This window comes from Sardina pilchardus, chromosome 22 (assembly GCF_963854185.1).
Source record: "Sardina pilchardus chromosome 22, fSarPil1.1, whole genome shotgun sequence".
In the NCBI taxonomy this organism is placed as follows: domain Eukaryota; kingdom Metazoa; phylum Chordata; class Actinopteri; order Clupeiformes; family Clupeidae; genus Sardina; species Sardina pilchardus.
This window is the reverse complement of record NC_085015.1, coordinates 21,020,585-21,034,920: the sequence shown is the minus strand read 5'-3', so window position 1 is coordinate 21,034,920 and position 14,336 is coordinate 21,020,585. Positions and strand designations below refer to the sequence as shown.

At 42.6% G+C, this 14,336-nt stretch overlaps 1 protein-coding gene across 7 annotated transcripts in view; it reads right to left on the bottom strand.

Moving 5' to 3' along the window:
- The window catches only part of plce1 (phospholipase C, epsilon 1), an 82,301-nt gene that overhangs the window by 47,424 nt on the left and 20,541 nt on the right, over nucleotides 1-14,336 (bottom strand). For all 7 annotated transcript variants that reach the window (XR_009936963.1, XM_062527123.1, XM_062527126.1 and 4 more), the window contains one exon: nucleotides 2,371-2,647. Coding sequence is in view for 6 of the 7 variants with exons in the window: in XM_062527123.1 (XP_062383107.1) it covers nucleotides 2,371-2,647 (277 nt within the window). In the remaining variant the exon portion in view is untranslated. The remainder of the gene's footprint in view (nucleotides 1-2,370; nucleotides 2,648-14,336) is intronic.

Here is a 14,336-nt window from a genome sequence, read left to right as displayed (position 1 = left end):
AATTACTAAACCAAGTCACCCTCTGACTGATCAACTGATGTTAATTTCAACTCCTCGGCCAAAACAATGTCAGTACTCGACGGAAACAAATGCGACTCTAACGCAGTATTTCACGGAGCCTGACATGAAACAGCCGCTTTAGCTACAATTAATCATTGGACATGACACAAGTGAGAGGTACATCAATTGCCTGTATTGCATGACAGAACGGTTCCAACCCTCCTCTAAAACCATACCATTTGTCAGCCCCGGTGACAGTAGATAATGGAATCGACTGAGGTAGACCGGATACTCGCTCCTAATGCAGACGGCATAACGGCATTAAAGAGAGTTCCCACTTGATGACTTCATTTCCTGCCGTTCCCGCTGAGTATACCTTGTGAGGCAGAGTCCCCATTCTCCATGTGTGTGTGTGTGTGTGTGTGTGTGTGTGTGTGTGTGTGTGTGTGTGTGTGTGTGTGCGTGTGACGGAGTATGTCCTCGACCGACCCTCGGCTCTCTCACAAAGGTTAATGAAGTCCTTTGACATGGAAAGAGATGAGAAACACTTCTAAGACACTCAAGATCTAGATCTGAGTGTGTGTCTGTGTGAGTCTATGTGTGTGTGTGTGTGTGTGTGTGTGTGTGTGTGTGTGTGTGTGTGCAAGGCATCAAAAGCTTTGCAGCATCCTCAAATCTCTTCATATGGATGAGGTTTTCACAGGGTCTCCCTGACCTGAAGAGCCTCTGCCTGATTGTCCAAGATCATGCCCATCTTATGAAAGATGTACTAGCAAACGCCTCCTTTGATTGATTTCTATTTCACTTTAAAGATCAAGAGTTGTATAGCTCATCACTATTACCTCATTACTTAACAGTTTTAATTTTCTGCACAATTGATACACAACTAAATGGTAATACTATGTCATAAATTATTAATCATCATTAATTCAATATTTCATTATTAATGCATCGTGTCTTATGTAGTTTAGTCACAGTCAATTCATTAACTCACTCATTTGGTGTTTTGCTCTCTTGATTTAGCCATTTACTATTCTATAAAAAAAGAACCATAGCGTGAATCCAGTTTTGTTTTTCATTCAATCAGTCCAATGTCAACCTGAACTCAGCTTTTCAGCTGACCGATGAGTTACCTCATCCTTCTTCACGACTAAAGAATGTTCCCTTCAAATCCCACACACCAATAGCTCGCTCGCTCGAATTCCCTATAGTGACGCGCTCTTTAGAATGTCAATTAACTTTTTTCGCTATTTGCTCTCTGGCAGGCAGGCAAGGGCACGGGCGAGAGCAGAGACCCCGGTGATGAGTCACAGCGTCCCAGAGACTCTGGGCCCAGACGTCGTGTCACCTGGCCCCCCTCCAGATGCCTCGCCGAGCCGCCTGGGGAGAGATTGTCTTACGGTGGGGCGTATCAACATCAGGGGCTCGCATACATCGCTAGAGCAGCCAGAGATGTCAAGGTTATAGAGAGAGGGAGAGATAGAGAAAGAGAGAGAGAGAGAGAGAGAACTAAAGTTTAATGAAGAAGAGGGGAGTTGTGGAGAGAGAGAAAGAAAAGAGTTATGGAGGGGAGTGGGGGAGATGTCTGGCTGAGTTGAGTGCAGCCAAAGAGTTAGTGGACGGCGATATGAAGGAAGGGGTGCTTTTATCGTTGGGGCAGCTCATGTGACAGGAGAGGCTGTCAAACAAACTTGTCAGAATATTCCACTTATCCACAGAAAGACCTCATCGATCAACATAGAGAAGGTCTCTCAAAAACACACACAAAGCGACAACTTTAAAGTGACAAAAAGGCTTCAGTTGAGACATGAACTAAGATATCTCAGATGAAATAGTACATATCAATTCAACCTGCTGTTTCATTCACTGTGCTGAATAGCAATTCCAGATGGCTGACGCTAAATATGAGAGACTCCGACTGCGGCTCTAATCATGCATAGATTCACATTTTTGCCAAACAGATTCACATTACATCCAACAGCGCCAAAAAGACCCACTAAATACTTGACCACTACATTCCTTAAATGCCCCCAAAAACAGCCTGTGTAAGCACTGGTACACCGTTAGCAGCTTGCAAATTATTCAATCTTGGAGCAGAAAATATCCTTTCTCTCATACACATGATCACATCAGAGGGGGGGCCTCTTAATATAATCAACTCAACTCACACATGCCTCTCCAAATATTTTCTTGGGAGTTCATTCAAGCAGAATCTTAACCAATACATTTCTTTAAGCCACAAACGGTTAGCAAGTTTCATCTGTTCTGCAGAATTATCGAATAAGTCTAAACTTTGAGTAACTATGTGGGCATGACTTTTGGGGCATACTGCTGTGGGGTTTATTCTTTTGGGTATGACACCCCTCTTACCCTTCTGCATGGGTCGCCCCACAGAGCTGGCAGGCGTTCCCGGTATTCCTGCAGTGCCACCCGGCATGGCACTCCGAGTTCCGAGGGCGGCAGCGGCCTCCAGCAGTGCTCTGCAGACGTTGGTGTAGAGGCGGGCGCGGCTCAGGCAGGCACGGAACTCAACAGTGTGTCCCACGTCTCCTGGGCAACGACCCCACACATCAGCCCTGGGCACGTTCAGCAGCCTTGCTGAATGAACCAAATCTGGGGGCTCGTCCGGGATCAGCGCATGGTCGAGCTGGGTGACAAAGGAGAGAATGAGGTAAAGAACAATGAGATGAATAATGAATAATGAATAATGAGACCGAATCATAACCAAAAACATCAACAAATGAAACACAACAACATGCAATAAATATAAACACACATCACCTTACACAAACTACTATATGACAACATTGACAATGAATCCTTTAGCATAATACGTGGGAAGTATTGTTTCTTAAGCGATGTTGGGTAATATCACTTCTGTTGACGTTCAAACAAATCAGAGATCAATCAGAGAGACTCCCTCCCCCTCCCTCTCGTGCATTTGAAACGCTCCTAAACGAGCATCCCATCAGTGATTGGCTGGAACACTGTTCATTTGTTTCGTGGTGCAGGATGCACAAGTTTGCTTTTGTTTTGTTTGTTTTTGAGCCTAGGCTGGGCTGAGGGGATGTTTGCTGTAGGACAAAAAAATGTTTTAGCCTAAAAAAAAATGCTAAAAGTAAAAAAAATAATAATAGAAACCATTACGCCTACAGGCTGTTCAGTAGCATCACATACACACACTCACATTCAATTGTAATTACTCAAACCACTCTTCCCCTGTGTCCTGTGATTCCTGGGGTTGTTTTGGTAATGTGATGCCAGCCAAATAATTGTCAACAGAAATAGGGCGCAACTCAGCACACTTTAAGCAAATGAAGGTGATCCCAGCATTCAAATTCTAGTGCCATTCTGTCACAAGTTGCCAGAGACTGAGTGATGTTCTGGCGGTGAAGTGACAGATAAAGAAAAGAGGCAATTTCCACTCCTAATGGAAAAAACACTGCCCACAAAAGCAAGCCATTTGCACATTTGTCTACAGTCTTTCTATTACTACTTTGTTGCCATTGTTTTCTATACAAAAAATAGAGCTGAACTGTATTCAGCACAGCGCTGACAAAAGAGTCGGGTGCTGCTGTGCACAGGGTCATAATAATAACAGAATTATAAAAGGGGTCACCAATAGAACGCCAATAGTGGAGGGGAGTGACCTGCGTGTGGGTGAGTAAAAGGCTACGCAGACGCAGTTGACGATGCAAGGCGGCTCACACAGACACTGAAGACACCCTCTCATACAGTAGTTTACACTAGCTATGCAGACGGCGGGGCCTCGTTGAAAATGCAAGACATGATTCACACTTGCATCGCATTACAACAATCTTAACAACACATTTCGCTACACAAGTATGTGTCAAGCTCTCCTTGCATAGCTCATGCGTTCACCCCCGTGTAGCTTACGTAAACTATGATTCAGCCCTTAATGTGGCTACATTTACTGTAATAATAACATAAATGTTTAGGCCTCTTGCTGCCTCTGCCTGAAGCACGGCAGCACTTGAGATGGGACGACTCGCACATTCAGTAATTTCCCGCATATAAGCCGCATTGTGTATAAGCCGGGACAGTGTTTTATGCAAGTTAAAAGACACAAACCAATATTAACATCATATTAACTGCCCCCCTGTATTAACCTCATAGCTGAAGAAATTTTGCAAAATCAATGTATAAGCCGCGGCTAATAGTCGGGAAATTAATGGTGGAGAGTTTAACTCCACACTTTCGTTTTCTGAATATTTTATCTGGATGACATGTTACTGTTTACTCGAAAGATCACAGATCAAGTTCAAGGCTCTGTAAAGCACCTTCAGACATATTTGATGGCCATACCTGGGTCATTCCGTGTCAAATCAGGACACTTTCGGACCTCATCGGAACGGATTTCAACGAAACTTGGTATGCTGATTTAGTGATATGAGAAGGCCTCAGAAATGAACTTGCACGTTTCTTGCATCAATATTAAGGGAGATTCAGACTAAGAAAGTTTGCATAAATTGGGGTGGGGACTATACATTTGACTTATTGTATCTCCTTTACTGTAAGTCACACAGAAATGGTTCTGATGTCGTTTGAAAGCTCGTTTCCAGCTCTATATTTTACATAAATAACAAACAATACCCAAAATGAAAGGTAGCTGAGTTATCAGAGATTATAATATTAAAAATTGAATAGCAAAAAACCCTATATTTTAAATTTCTTCATTTTTCCCCTAAAGCTAGCCTGTAATGTCATTGACATCATCTGAAAATGTGGTCTGTGGTTTTTGAGGCATTGCAGAGATATTGTGACCTGTGAGGTGGCATCACATAGGTTACAGTCACTAATGGGCAGCTTTGACATGAAACTATTGCACAACACCGGCGTAACTAATTCAGTTAATTATGTTTTCAGCTATTCTGAATTTGCATTGATTCATTCAGACATAAAACATTATTTTATGCTTGGAATGACCCCTTCTTTATCCATTTTGTGTTAAATCACCTAGTGGCGGAAAGTCTCCAAAAAACTCTGAAAAAAATCACAGGTGTTTGTAGACTAAACCTATGCATAACTCTTAAATATTACAGCTGTATCACTTACAGTTCAAAAACTACAGCCCTTTGAAGATTCAAGTCATTTTAACCATTGTGGTGAACGATCCTTTTTGCAACATTATTGGCTCTTTTGGTATTTCACTCACATTAGTGAAACTATGGGAATACAAGGACATTTCCCTGTTGAATTAAGAAATCCAATCAGATGTGACGTATCTTGTGTAATTTCCCCTCTGCCAAGCTCTGAAAATGGCTATAAATTCATTATTTGAAAAGACTTCATCACTTTTGAAGGCTTCTCATGCGAAAAGTATGTGCCATAAATGTATCAGATTATTTTTGCCACTCATAAATGGACTACAAGGTCATGTCCATGCATTAACTTTGGTTGTAATCATTATCATATTGTCAGGGCATTTTGATTTAATTGGGCTTGAATTTCAAAAAGCCCATTTTCGTCTTCTCATTTCACCAAGTGAACAGTTAACAGGATTTTTAAAAAAAAATACCATATGTCAATCTGTATGTGAGGATCGTCTCTCCAAAATTTGGGCTTGTTGCTGAGTTTCTTATGATTTTTGGAAAATATTCTTTATGGGTGATTCCGTGTTAAATCAGGACACTTTCGGGCCTCATCGGAACGGATTTTAACGAAACTTGGTATGCTGATTCAGTCATATGAGAAAGCCTCAGAAATGTATTTGCACGTTTCTTGCATCAATATTAAGGGAGATTCAGACTAAGAAAGTTTGCATAAATTGGGGCGGGGACTATACCTTTGACTTATTGTATCTCCTTTACTGTAGGTCACACATACAAAATTCCATCACTTGTATTACCTACAACTAAGTGAGATAATTGGCTATGTTATGTCATGCTGAAGTTCAATGACATATGAACCATGTATGTGTGACCTACAGTAAAGGAGATACAATAAGTCAAAGGTATAGTCCCCGCCCCAATTTATGCAAACTTTCTTAGTCTGAATCTCCCTTAATATTGATGCAAGAAACGTGCAAATTAATTTCTGAGGCTTTCTCATATGACTGAATCAGCATACCAAGTTTCGTTAAAATCCGTTCCGATGAGGTCCGAAAGTGTCCTGATTTAACACGGAATCACCCATAAAGAATATTTTCCAAAAATCAAAAGAAAGTCAGCAACAAGCCCAAATTTTGGAGAGATGATCCTCACATACAGATTGACATATGGTATTTTTTTAAAAAATCCTGTTAACTGTTCACTTGGTGAAATGAGAAGACGAAAATGGGCTTTTTGAAAATCAAGCCCAATTAAATCAAAATGCCCTGACAATATGATAATGATTACAACCAAAGTTAATGCATGGACATGACCTTGTAGTCCATTTATGAGTGGCAAAAATAATCTGATACATTTATGGCACATACTTTTCGCATGAGAAGCCTTCAAAAGTGATGAAGTCTTTTCACATAATGAATTTATAGCCATTTTCAGAGCTTGGCAGAGGGGAAATTACACAAGATACGTCACATCTGATTGGATTTCTTAATTCAACAGGGAAATGTCCTTGTATTCCCATAGTTTCACTAATGTGAGGGAAATACCAAAAGAGCCAATAATGTTGCAAAAAGGATCGTTCACCACAATGGTTAAAATGACTTGAATCTTCAAAGGGCTGTAGTTTTTGAACTGTAAGTGATACAGCTGTAATATTTAAGAGTTATGCATAGGTTTAGTCTACAAACACCTGTGATTTTTTTCAGATTTTTTTGGAGACTTTCCGCCACTAGGTGATTTGACACAAAATGGATAAAGAAGGGGTCATTCCAAGCATAAAATAATGTTTTATGTCTGAATGAATCAATGCAAATTCAGAATAGCTGAAAACGTAATTAACTGAATTAGTTACGCCTGTGTTGTGCAATAGTTTCATGTCAAAGCTGCCCATTAGTGACTGTAACCTATGTGATGCCACCTCACAGGTCACAATATCTCTGCAATGCCTCAAAAACCACAGACCACATTTTCAGATGATGTCAATGACATTACCGGCTAGCTTTAGGGAAAAAATGAAGAAATTTAAAATATAGGTTTTTTTGCTATTCAATTTTTAATATTATAATCTCTGATAACTCACCTACCTTTCATTTTGGGTATTGTTTGCTATTTATGTAAAATATAGAGCTGGAAACGAGCTTTCAAACGATATAAGAACCATTTCTGTGTGACTTACAGTAAAGGAGATACAATAAGTCAAATGTATAGTCCCCACCCCAATTTATGCAAACTTTCTTAGTCTGAATCTCCCTTAATATTGATGCAAGAAACGTGCAAGTTCATTTCTGAGGCCTTCTCATATGACTAAATCAGCATATCAAGTTTCGTTGAAATCCGTTCCGACGAGGTCCGAAAGTGTCCTGATTTGACACGGAATGACCCACCTGTAATACATGTCGATATATTCAATAATAGATAACACACTGACTCATAATAAGAAGCACTCAAAGTTTTGGAAGGAGTCACCAGTGACAAAATAGACTTCAACCCTCTCAAATAATGAATCCAGAAAAAGGTAGATCCCAGCCTAATATGTGTCACTATAATCCTTGCGTTAGAATTAGGCCTAATCAGTTTACAGCCAAGGCAATCAAGACAAGAGATCAAGTCGGTGGTTCCTCCATTTTACAAACGAAAATGTCATGACTCACACTAGAAACTTATTCAGACTACAGTTAGACTACACTTTGTTTTTTTTTACAGTGAAAACCAAAGTGAATAGCAAATCACTTGAAGATGATAAAACATGAGCTTGAATACATTTGGATTTTGTACCAAGTATCACATACTGTCAAGGACTGCAAATCAGACAAGAATGCAAGTCACACTAAGGTGAAAAAAAACCTAGAATATAGGCCAAGAGCCCAACTGCTCTTGAAGGGGGGGGGGGGGGGGGGGGTGTCCTCTGTGGGCAATGCCTGTGTCCTTGTGCAGTAATTAACCCAGTCTCTCTCTCTGCCTCTCTCAGGGAAGGGCTTCCTGTTTGTGATCAGAGGGATAAATGCCCAGTACTGATCTTACAGCCGTCCCCATGGGACTTGACCCAACCAATCTGCACGTTCACCAAACTGTGAGCCAAACCACAGTGACCGTTGGGTGAGTTTGAAACATATCAAAGGCATCCAGAAGAAAAAGGCATAGAGAAACAGCATTTAACACTATTCCTAAAAAGCTTCTCTTCTGTGACTTCTATTTGAGCAGTGTGCTGGTGTCAATAATGACTAGACTGGTATAAACAGATACGTGAATTCAGGCACTGTGTAGTGTGTACATGCACTTCACCACAAGCACTATAAGATCACATTCCAACACAGTGTTCACAAAAAGACTCGAATAAAGCTTCAGTTTCAAACACCTTTATTTTCTCTTCCCTCGGGACATAACTTACAACAACGACCTTTACCTAGTACCTACAATGCCCTCCAGAGAGATTCAGTGGATAACAACAGCCGCAGTATCAACCTTTACCACTAACAACAGCACTACAGTCAATCCAATCCGTCAATGCCATCATCACTCTCCTCAACAACCAGAGCCAGACAGGTGAAGCTGAGCGCGTTGGACATTCTCAAAATGGCGGGCTCTCTGGGTGCAGGCTAATTCATTACTCAAACAGGAGAATGCCACTCTCCTGGTTTCCCAACAGGACATCAGCTCTGGGAAGAGGCCCCCCATCAGAGCGAAACCCAAACCTGGAGCATGTTGGTGATAGGCTAGCCTATATATCAGGCATACACAGAGAGAGAGCGAGAGAGAGAGAGAGAGAGAGAGAGAGAGAGAGAGAGAGAAAGATGTGCAGAATGCTGCCATAAACTGACAAATGGGTGTCAGCTGCACGAACTCACACACTCACAGCACACTCAACATGTCCACGTGGGCTGCTCTGACACAGCATCAACACAAATGATCTATTGGGATATGGGCACACCACCACAGAAATAGAAAATGATGATCGTGTCCAGGCAAGCGGAAAGCAGCATAAATCTAACCCAAAACGATTGAATAACAGCATTTGTTTTTAAGCTTAGTTCAGTGACCTAGTTGAAGACTACATCTATAATTTAATTGTATCAATTGATTCCTCTAGATCTAATAACTATCGAGAAACCATACTATCAAGTGTTCAGTGCTCGGGGGCAGAAGGTAACTGCCATTGGCTGGACAAATCTCCCCTGTAGACAGTCTATACTTCAGCATATTGTACAGCATAAATATTCAAAGGCAAAACACAACTGACTCTTCAAACAAGATAAAACAACTTGTTCAAATAACTTGGACATCACAGATCACACAGCAACACGCTGTGGCATGTGGATCGTGGATCAGGTATTTTAATAAAATAATCATCAGCAAAGCCGTTTCATAACGCCACTGACATGTCATCTCCCATAGGCTCATCTGACGTTGCCACACACACATGCACCGTGCGGGCACCAGGCGAGTATGTCAAGCTGGCATCGTCCTCTAATCCGTGAGCGACGGAGGGCTCTGACTGGCACAGCTGAGGTTGTTGCCTGGCAGTTACGCTGCTGGCAGGACCAAAGGGGCGCTGACGGGGCCGCGCTGTGCTGCCACGGTAACAGAACACTGGTGCCAGCAGGTGAGCGGACTCTGGGTTGACTCAGCACGGCCTGGTTCTGTTTTAGGGCTCTGACCCCCACAGAACCTTCTAGCACCTTCTGGCTCATGTGCAGCTGTCACTCACACACACACACTGACACACACGTACGGTAAAAAAAACATAATAAACACATTTACACAAATATATACAAAGGGCTCTAAAAGTATATTTGTCTTATAAAACCACACATTCTTGTCTTAACTTCTTGTCAACACACACACACTCACACACACACACACACACACAGAGAAAAAACACAGCCATGTGCATACCCACTCAGACACACAGACACCCAAGTGCATTGACATATGAACCAGAATATTTGTAAAGGGAAACGGCACAAGTGTGGTGTACAGTTTCAACGGGGTAGGGGGATGGGGGGGGGCAAATCCTGACCAAAGTTCAGTAACATCCAGTGCAGTGTTACAGGACCGGAGGCAGAGCTCAAAATTATCCATCACGCACACACACACGCACACACACACACACACACACAAGCACGCACACACACAGAATACACTAATTTGACTGACATCAAGCTCCGCCACACTGTCCCTTCAGCTGGAGAGCCCAGACCATGCTCTGAATAAACAAATGACCGTTCCAACACCAACGTTTTTAAAGTGCCAGACAGCGTTCTGACTGAGTGCACGGAGTGGCAGTTAACGAACGTACCCCGAGTATCCCTTTAGGGTACTGATGCATGGGACAATGCTACTGGGCAACCACATCACCAGTCCCATGTGTTCGGAGTGGATGATCATGACCATTGTGGGTGTGGTGAAGCAGCGTTGATGTCACCACCGGACCATCGGTCAGTCCGGGTCAAACTCTCAAAACCCGCTGTTGCGAGTCTGTGTCCCTTTGGATAAAACAGTCTCCTAAATAGCACTGAACTTTCATTTTAACTTTAGAATTTCCCTACTGATGATTAAAGTACGGCACAAAAAAAATGATGGCCAACATCAGTGGGAATGTACCCAAACCACACTGGGGAACGCTCAATAACCTTGCTCAAAAGCTTGCCATATTATCATCATCATACTGAAGAGTTGCCCATCATCATACTAGCATCAAGTTTACTGCGTCAAGAGTGTTGTGTACAGTGAAGATGCACGTTGTTCCATGTATGTTGCATTCTATCGATTAGCATGAGTGCTCTAGAACATTAGGGAAGACTGTGCTTTGAGACGTGCAGTTTAAAGTACTTTATTTCCATTGCCTACTGGGTATATGTCTCCCTGGAGTTTTCTCTGATCCACATGCTTGAAAGGTGGCACAGATGGGGCAAAGTGCCTGCCCACCTCAATTTACCAAAAATGACAGAGGCTGCCTCGCCGCAGATTAGATTAGCCCGCAGCTAAATGAAAGCAAATTACTTTTGTATTCGGTCAGCGGGAAAAGCCATTCCTGGCAACTCCCGGTTCCCAGAATGGGCCACAAAAGCATCCATTTGATAGCATAGAAATGACTTCCTGTAGCTCAGTGTAATCACACGCAGAGGGGAGGGATCCCCAACAGCTTCAGAAAGTTACAGCTGCAGCACACACATGGCCTTCTGACAAAAACAAACATGTGCTGAACACTTCCCCAATCCGGTGCAAACAGCATTACCCTGTGTGTGTGTGTGTGTGTGTGTGTATCTGTGAGTGAGTAAGTGATGTTTGCGTGTGTGTGAGTGAGTGAGTGAGTGAGTGAGTGAGTGAGTGAGTGAGTGAGTGAGTGAGTGAGTGAGTGTCGCTATGTTTATGCCTGTGTGTGTACCTTTTCTGTGTTCATGCGCTTGAATGTCTGGTCTTTCTCAGACTAAATATTTGGTCCCTATTCTTTGCTCAGGCAGCTCTGGCCCCGACCCATCAAACATCAGTGGCTGCTGTTTGCACAGCCTGATATCGGAATGCCTTCAGCTGATAGTGAGGTCTCTTATCACTGCACAAAGGGCAGTTATGTAAAGATTTAGGAAAGAATTAAAAGAACGCACAAACTTGTCTTTGGGTAATGCTCTTGAAATGGGTCTTTACCATGTTGAGCAGAACATCTCTTTTAGACACTGTCGATGATGAGCTGGACTGGAATATTTAAACATACACAGACAGACTTGAAGGATAAACCATTTAGTTCTGTGTGTTGAATGTCACTTTGACCAGCCAAAGGTTTTTCTATATTGCTGATGTACCTGATGCAAATGAAATAATTTGTTCTTACTGATCTTCAAAAGAGTTGGGAATATGTTCTAAACAGTGGAAATAACTAAATTCAAAATGCTTAGGAACACTGTCCTCTGGTGTTGTGTTCAAAAGGGTGACTAAATTTACCACCATCGTAATGGCGAGCCTCAAAAAGCTCTCTGTTTGCGGTAATAATAAATCTGAAAGGTTCTAGATCCATCTACCCACTTTGGTTTTTCACTGTGTTGGTGTCGACTTTCAGGGGCCAAGCTTAGAGTAACAAGTTGAGAGACTCGGAATGCCAATCATATAAATACCTCTGTGAGAGAGTGTGCACACATACCACAGGAGAGGGGGGCATATCGTAAACACCATCACGGGCGCTGAGATTAAAATATAACTGACACTGCACTTAGTAGATTAACATTCCGTTACCAATGAGCGCAGGGTTATGCTATAAGGTCCTCGAGTTAACTTGATGTCATGAGCTGGCTCATTTCATGTGGGGAAGGGGTTTGTTTATGTGCAGTGCATTCTGGGTACATCCAGTAAACGTCTTGCTGAGGTGCTGGACCGATGACAGTTATATCAATTCGAGACATGAGCCCTCACGCTTTTGAGCTCCCAAAGAGTCGTCATTAGCTTAAGCCCAAGTATTCCGACTAAAAATAATGGCACAATTACTGGCACCGACGCGGCCATCTGTGAATTACATATAGCCTACTGATGACAGCAAAGCACCTGCTCTGTGACATCCAAAAGTCCTATCATATCTTTAACCACTTTACAGCAAGGACTGGACATCAGATTTGAACCATAAATAAATAAGAACAACAATAAAATGAACGTCTCTGAAGACTTACGGTCATCGTAACACAGCCTATTCCACCTGTTGTACCCATGACTGCAACATCAAGAAAGTGAACTCAGAAATGTAGGCTAATCTGTTGGATAATCCCTCCATGTAAATCTCAATGCCATATAGGAGTAACCTCTTTCTGATCCAAACTTCTACTGGATAGCATACCTCTGCATCAGACACAAGAGAATTAAGCTTAATATGTAATATTGTTTGCTGGTATAATCAGATTACTGCTAACAGCTAGCATGAGATGTCTCATCTTTGTGATAACCACTCTGCCTCGACAAGTGTGAAAACTCGTGAAGATTTATGTGAGGCTTGAAGCTTGTAGAACAAATGGAACTGGATCAACTCTCTTCATCCAAACTGGAAATTCCTTAAACATGGGCGCCAACAAGCTGAATCATTTCTGTTTATTTCTCAACTTACTCATGCCTTCACCTGCCAGGGCAGCCCAGGGCCCACCCGCAGATCTCCCTGCTCCATCCAAGCCTCCGAGCTCTCCAACAGAGAGGGAGTGTGGGAGTGAGAACGCTATCTGGCCAAACATCATAATCATACCAATAGCACTCAAACAACAATCTCGGTTTTCAACATTGTCAGAAACCCATATGACAGCTTTCACCTTCATTCTGTGTTATAATGTGTGAGTGTATAGTGTGGGTGTGTGCATGTGTGTGTGTGTATGTATGTGTGTAACACTGGGGGTCTTTCCCACAATTCAAGTGGTCCACGGGGGAAACTTAAATCTGTCTGAGCGACCGGCCTTAACAATGATTGCTGATAGTCTGACCTCTCTCGGTTCTCACTGCCAGCTCAACCGGAACCAAACTTGGGGTCTTAAGAAAGAGAGTGGCCTCAAAAATACGTCTCTTTACTATAACTGACGAGAAAATCTCACGCCTTCATTGTTGAGTGTGCAGCTAAAGAATAGTCTCAAATTAAAGACATAAAGAGCACACAGAGCTTTAACCCACAATGGAAAATGCCAACCTCTCTCGGCAGGACATTCAAACCCAAAGACAGTTATCTAACATTCATTAAATGTCCCTTGCAGCTATGGGCTTTGAAGTGGACCACAACCTCTATTCATAGCAATGAACAAACAAAACAAAAAAACACAAATTCATCTCAAGAAAAAAAAAAAATCACTCACTCAACAAGACATCAGTAACACTGAAATAACCGAAACAAAGTCACACAGAGGCACTTGGTTCCTCAGAGGATTAACTGTGTCCTTAAAGACACCCTCCCCAGGAACTTACAGCCAGACACAATTCCTGAATACTAACAACGAAGCACTGAAGTAACGGTGTTTATCTCTACATGCAGTACACTCACAGAAGATAAACAAAACACACACAACACAGACAACATACACACCTTCCGACGTATTGAAAAATATCCCTCACATCACCCCCCCCCCCCCCCCCGCTGACATAGATTTGTGACGTGTCAGACCCACCTCGACTCTAAAATAGGCTCTCCAGCCTGACGCTGGGGCACGGTCCCTAAGGGCAGGGTCGAGTTGCGACTGCCGTTCGGGTGACTGTGCCGCTGGACCCTGGAGGGAGGCGGTGCAGTCCACCCAGCGTCCCCTGCTCTGACCAAGGGCA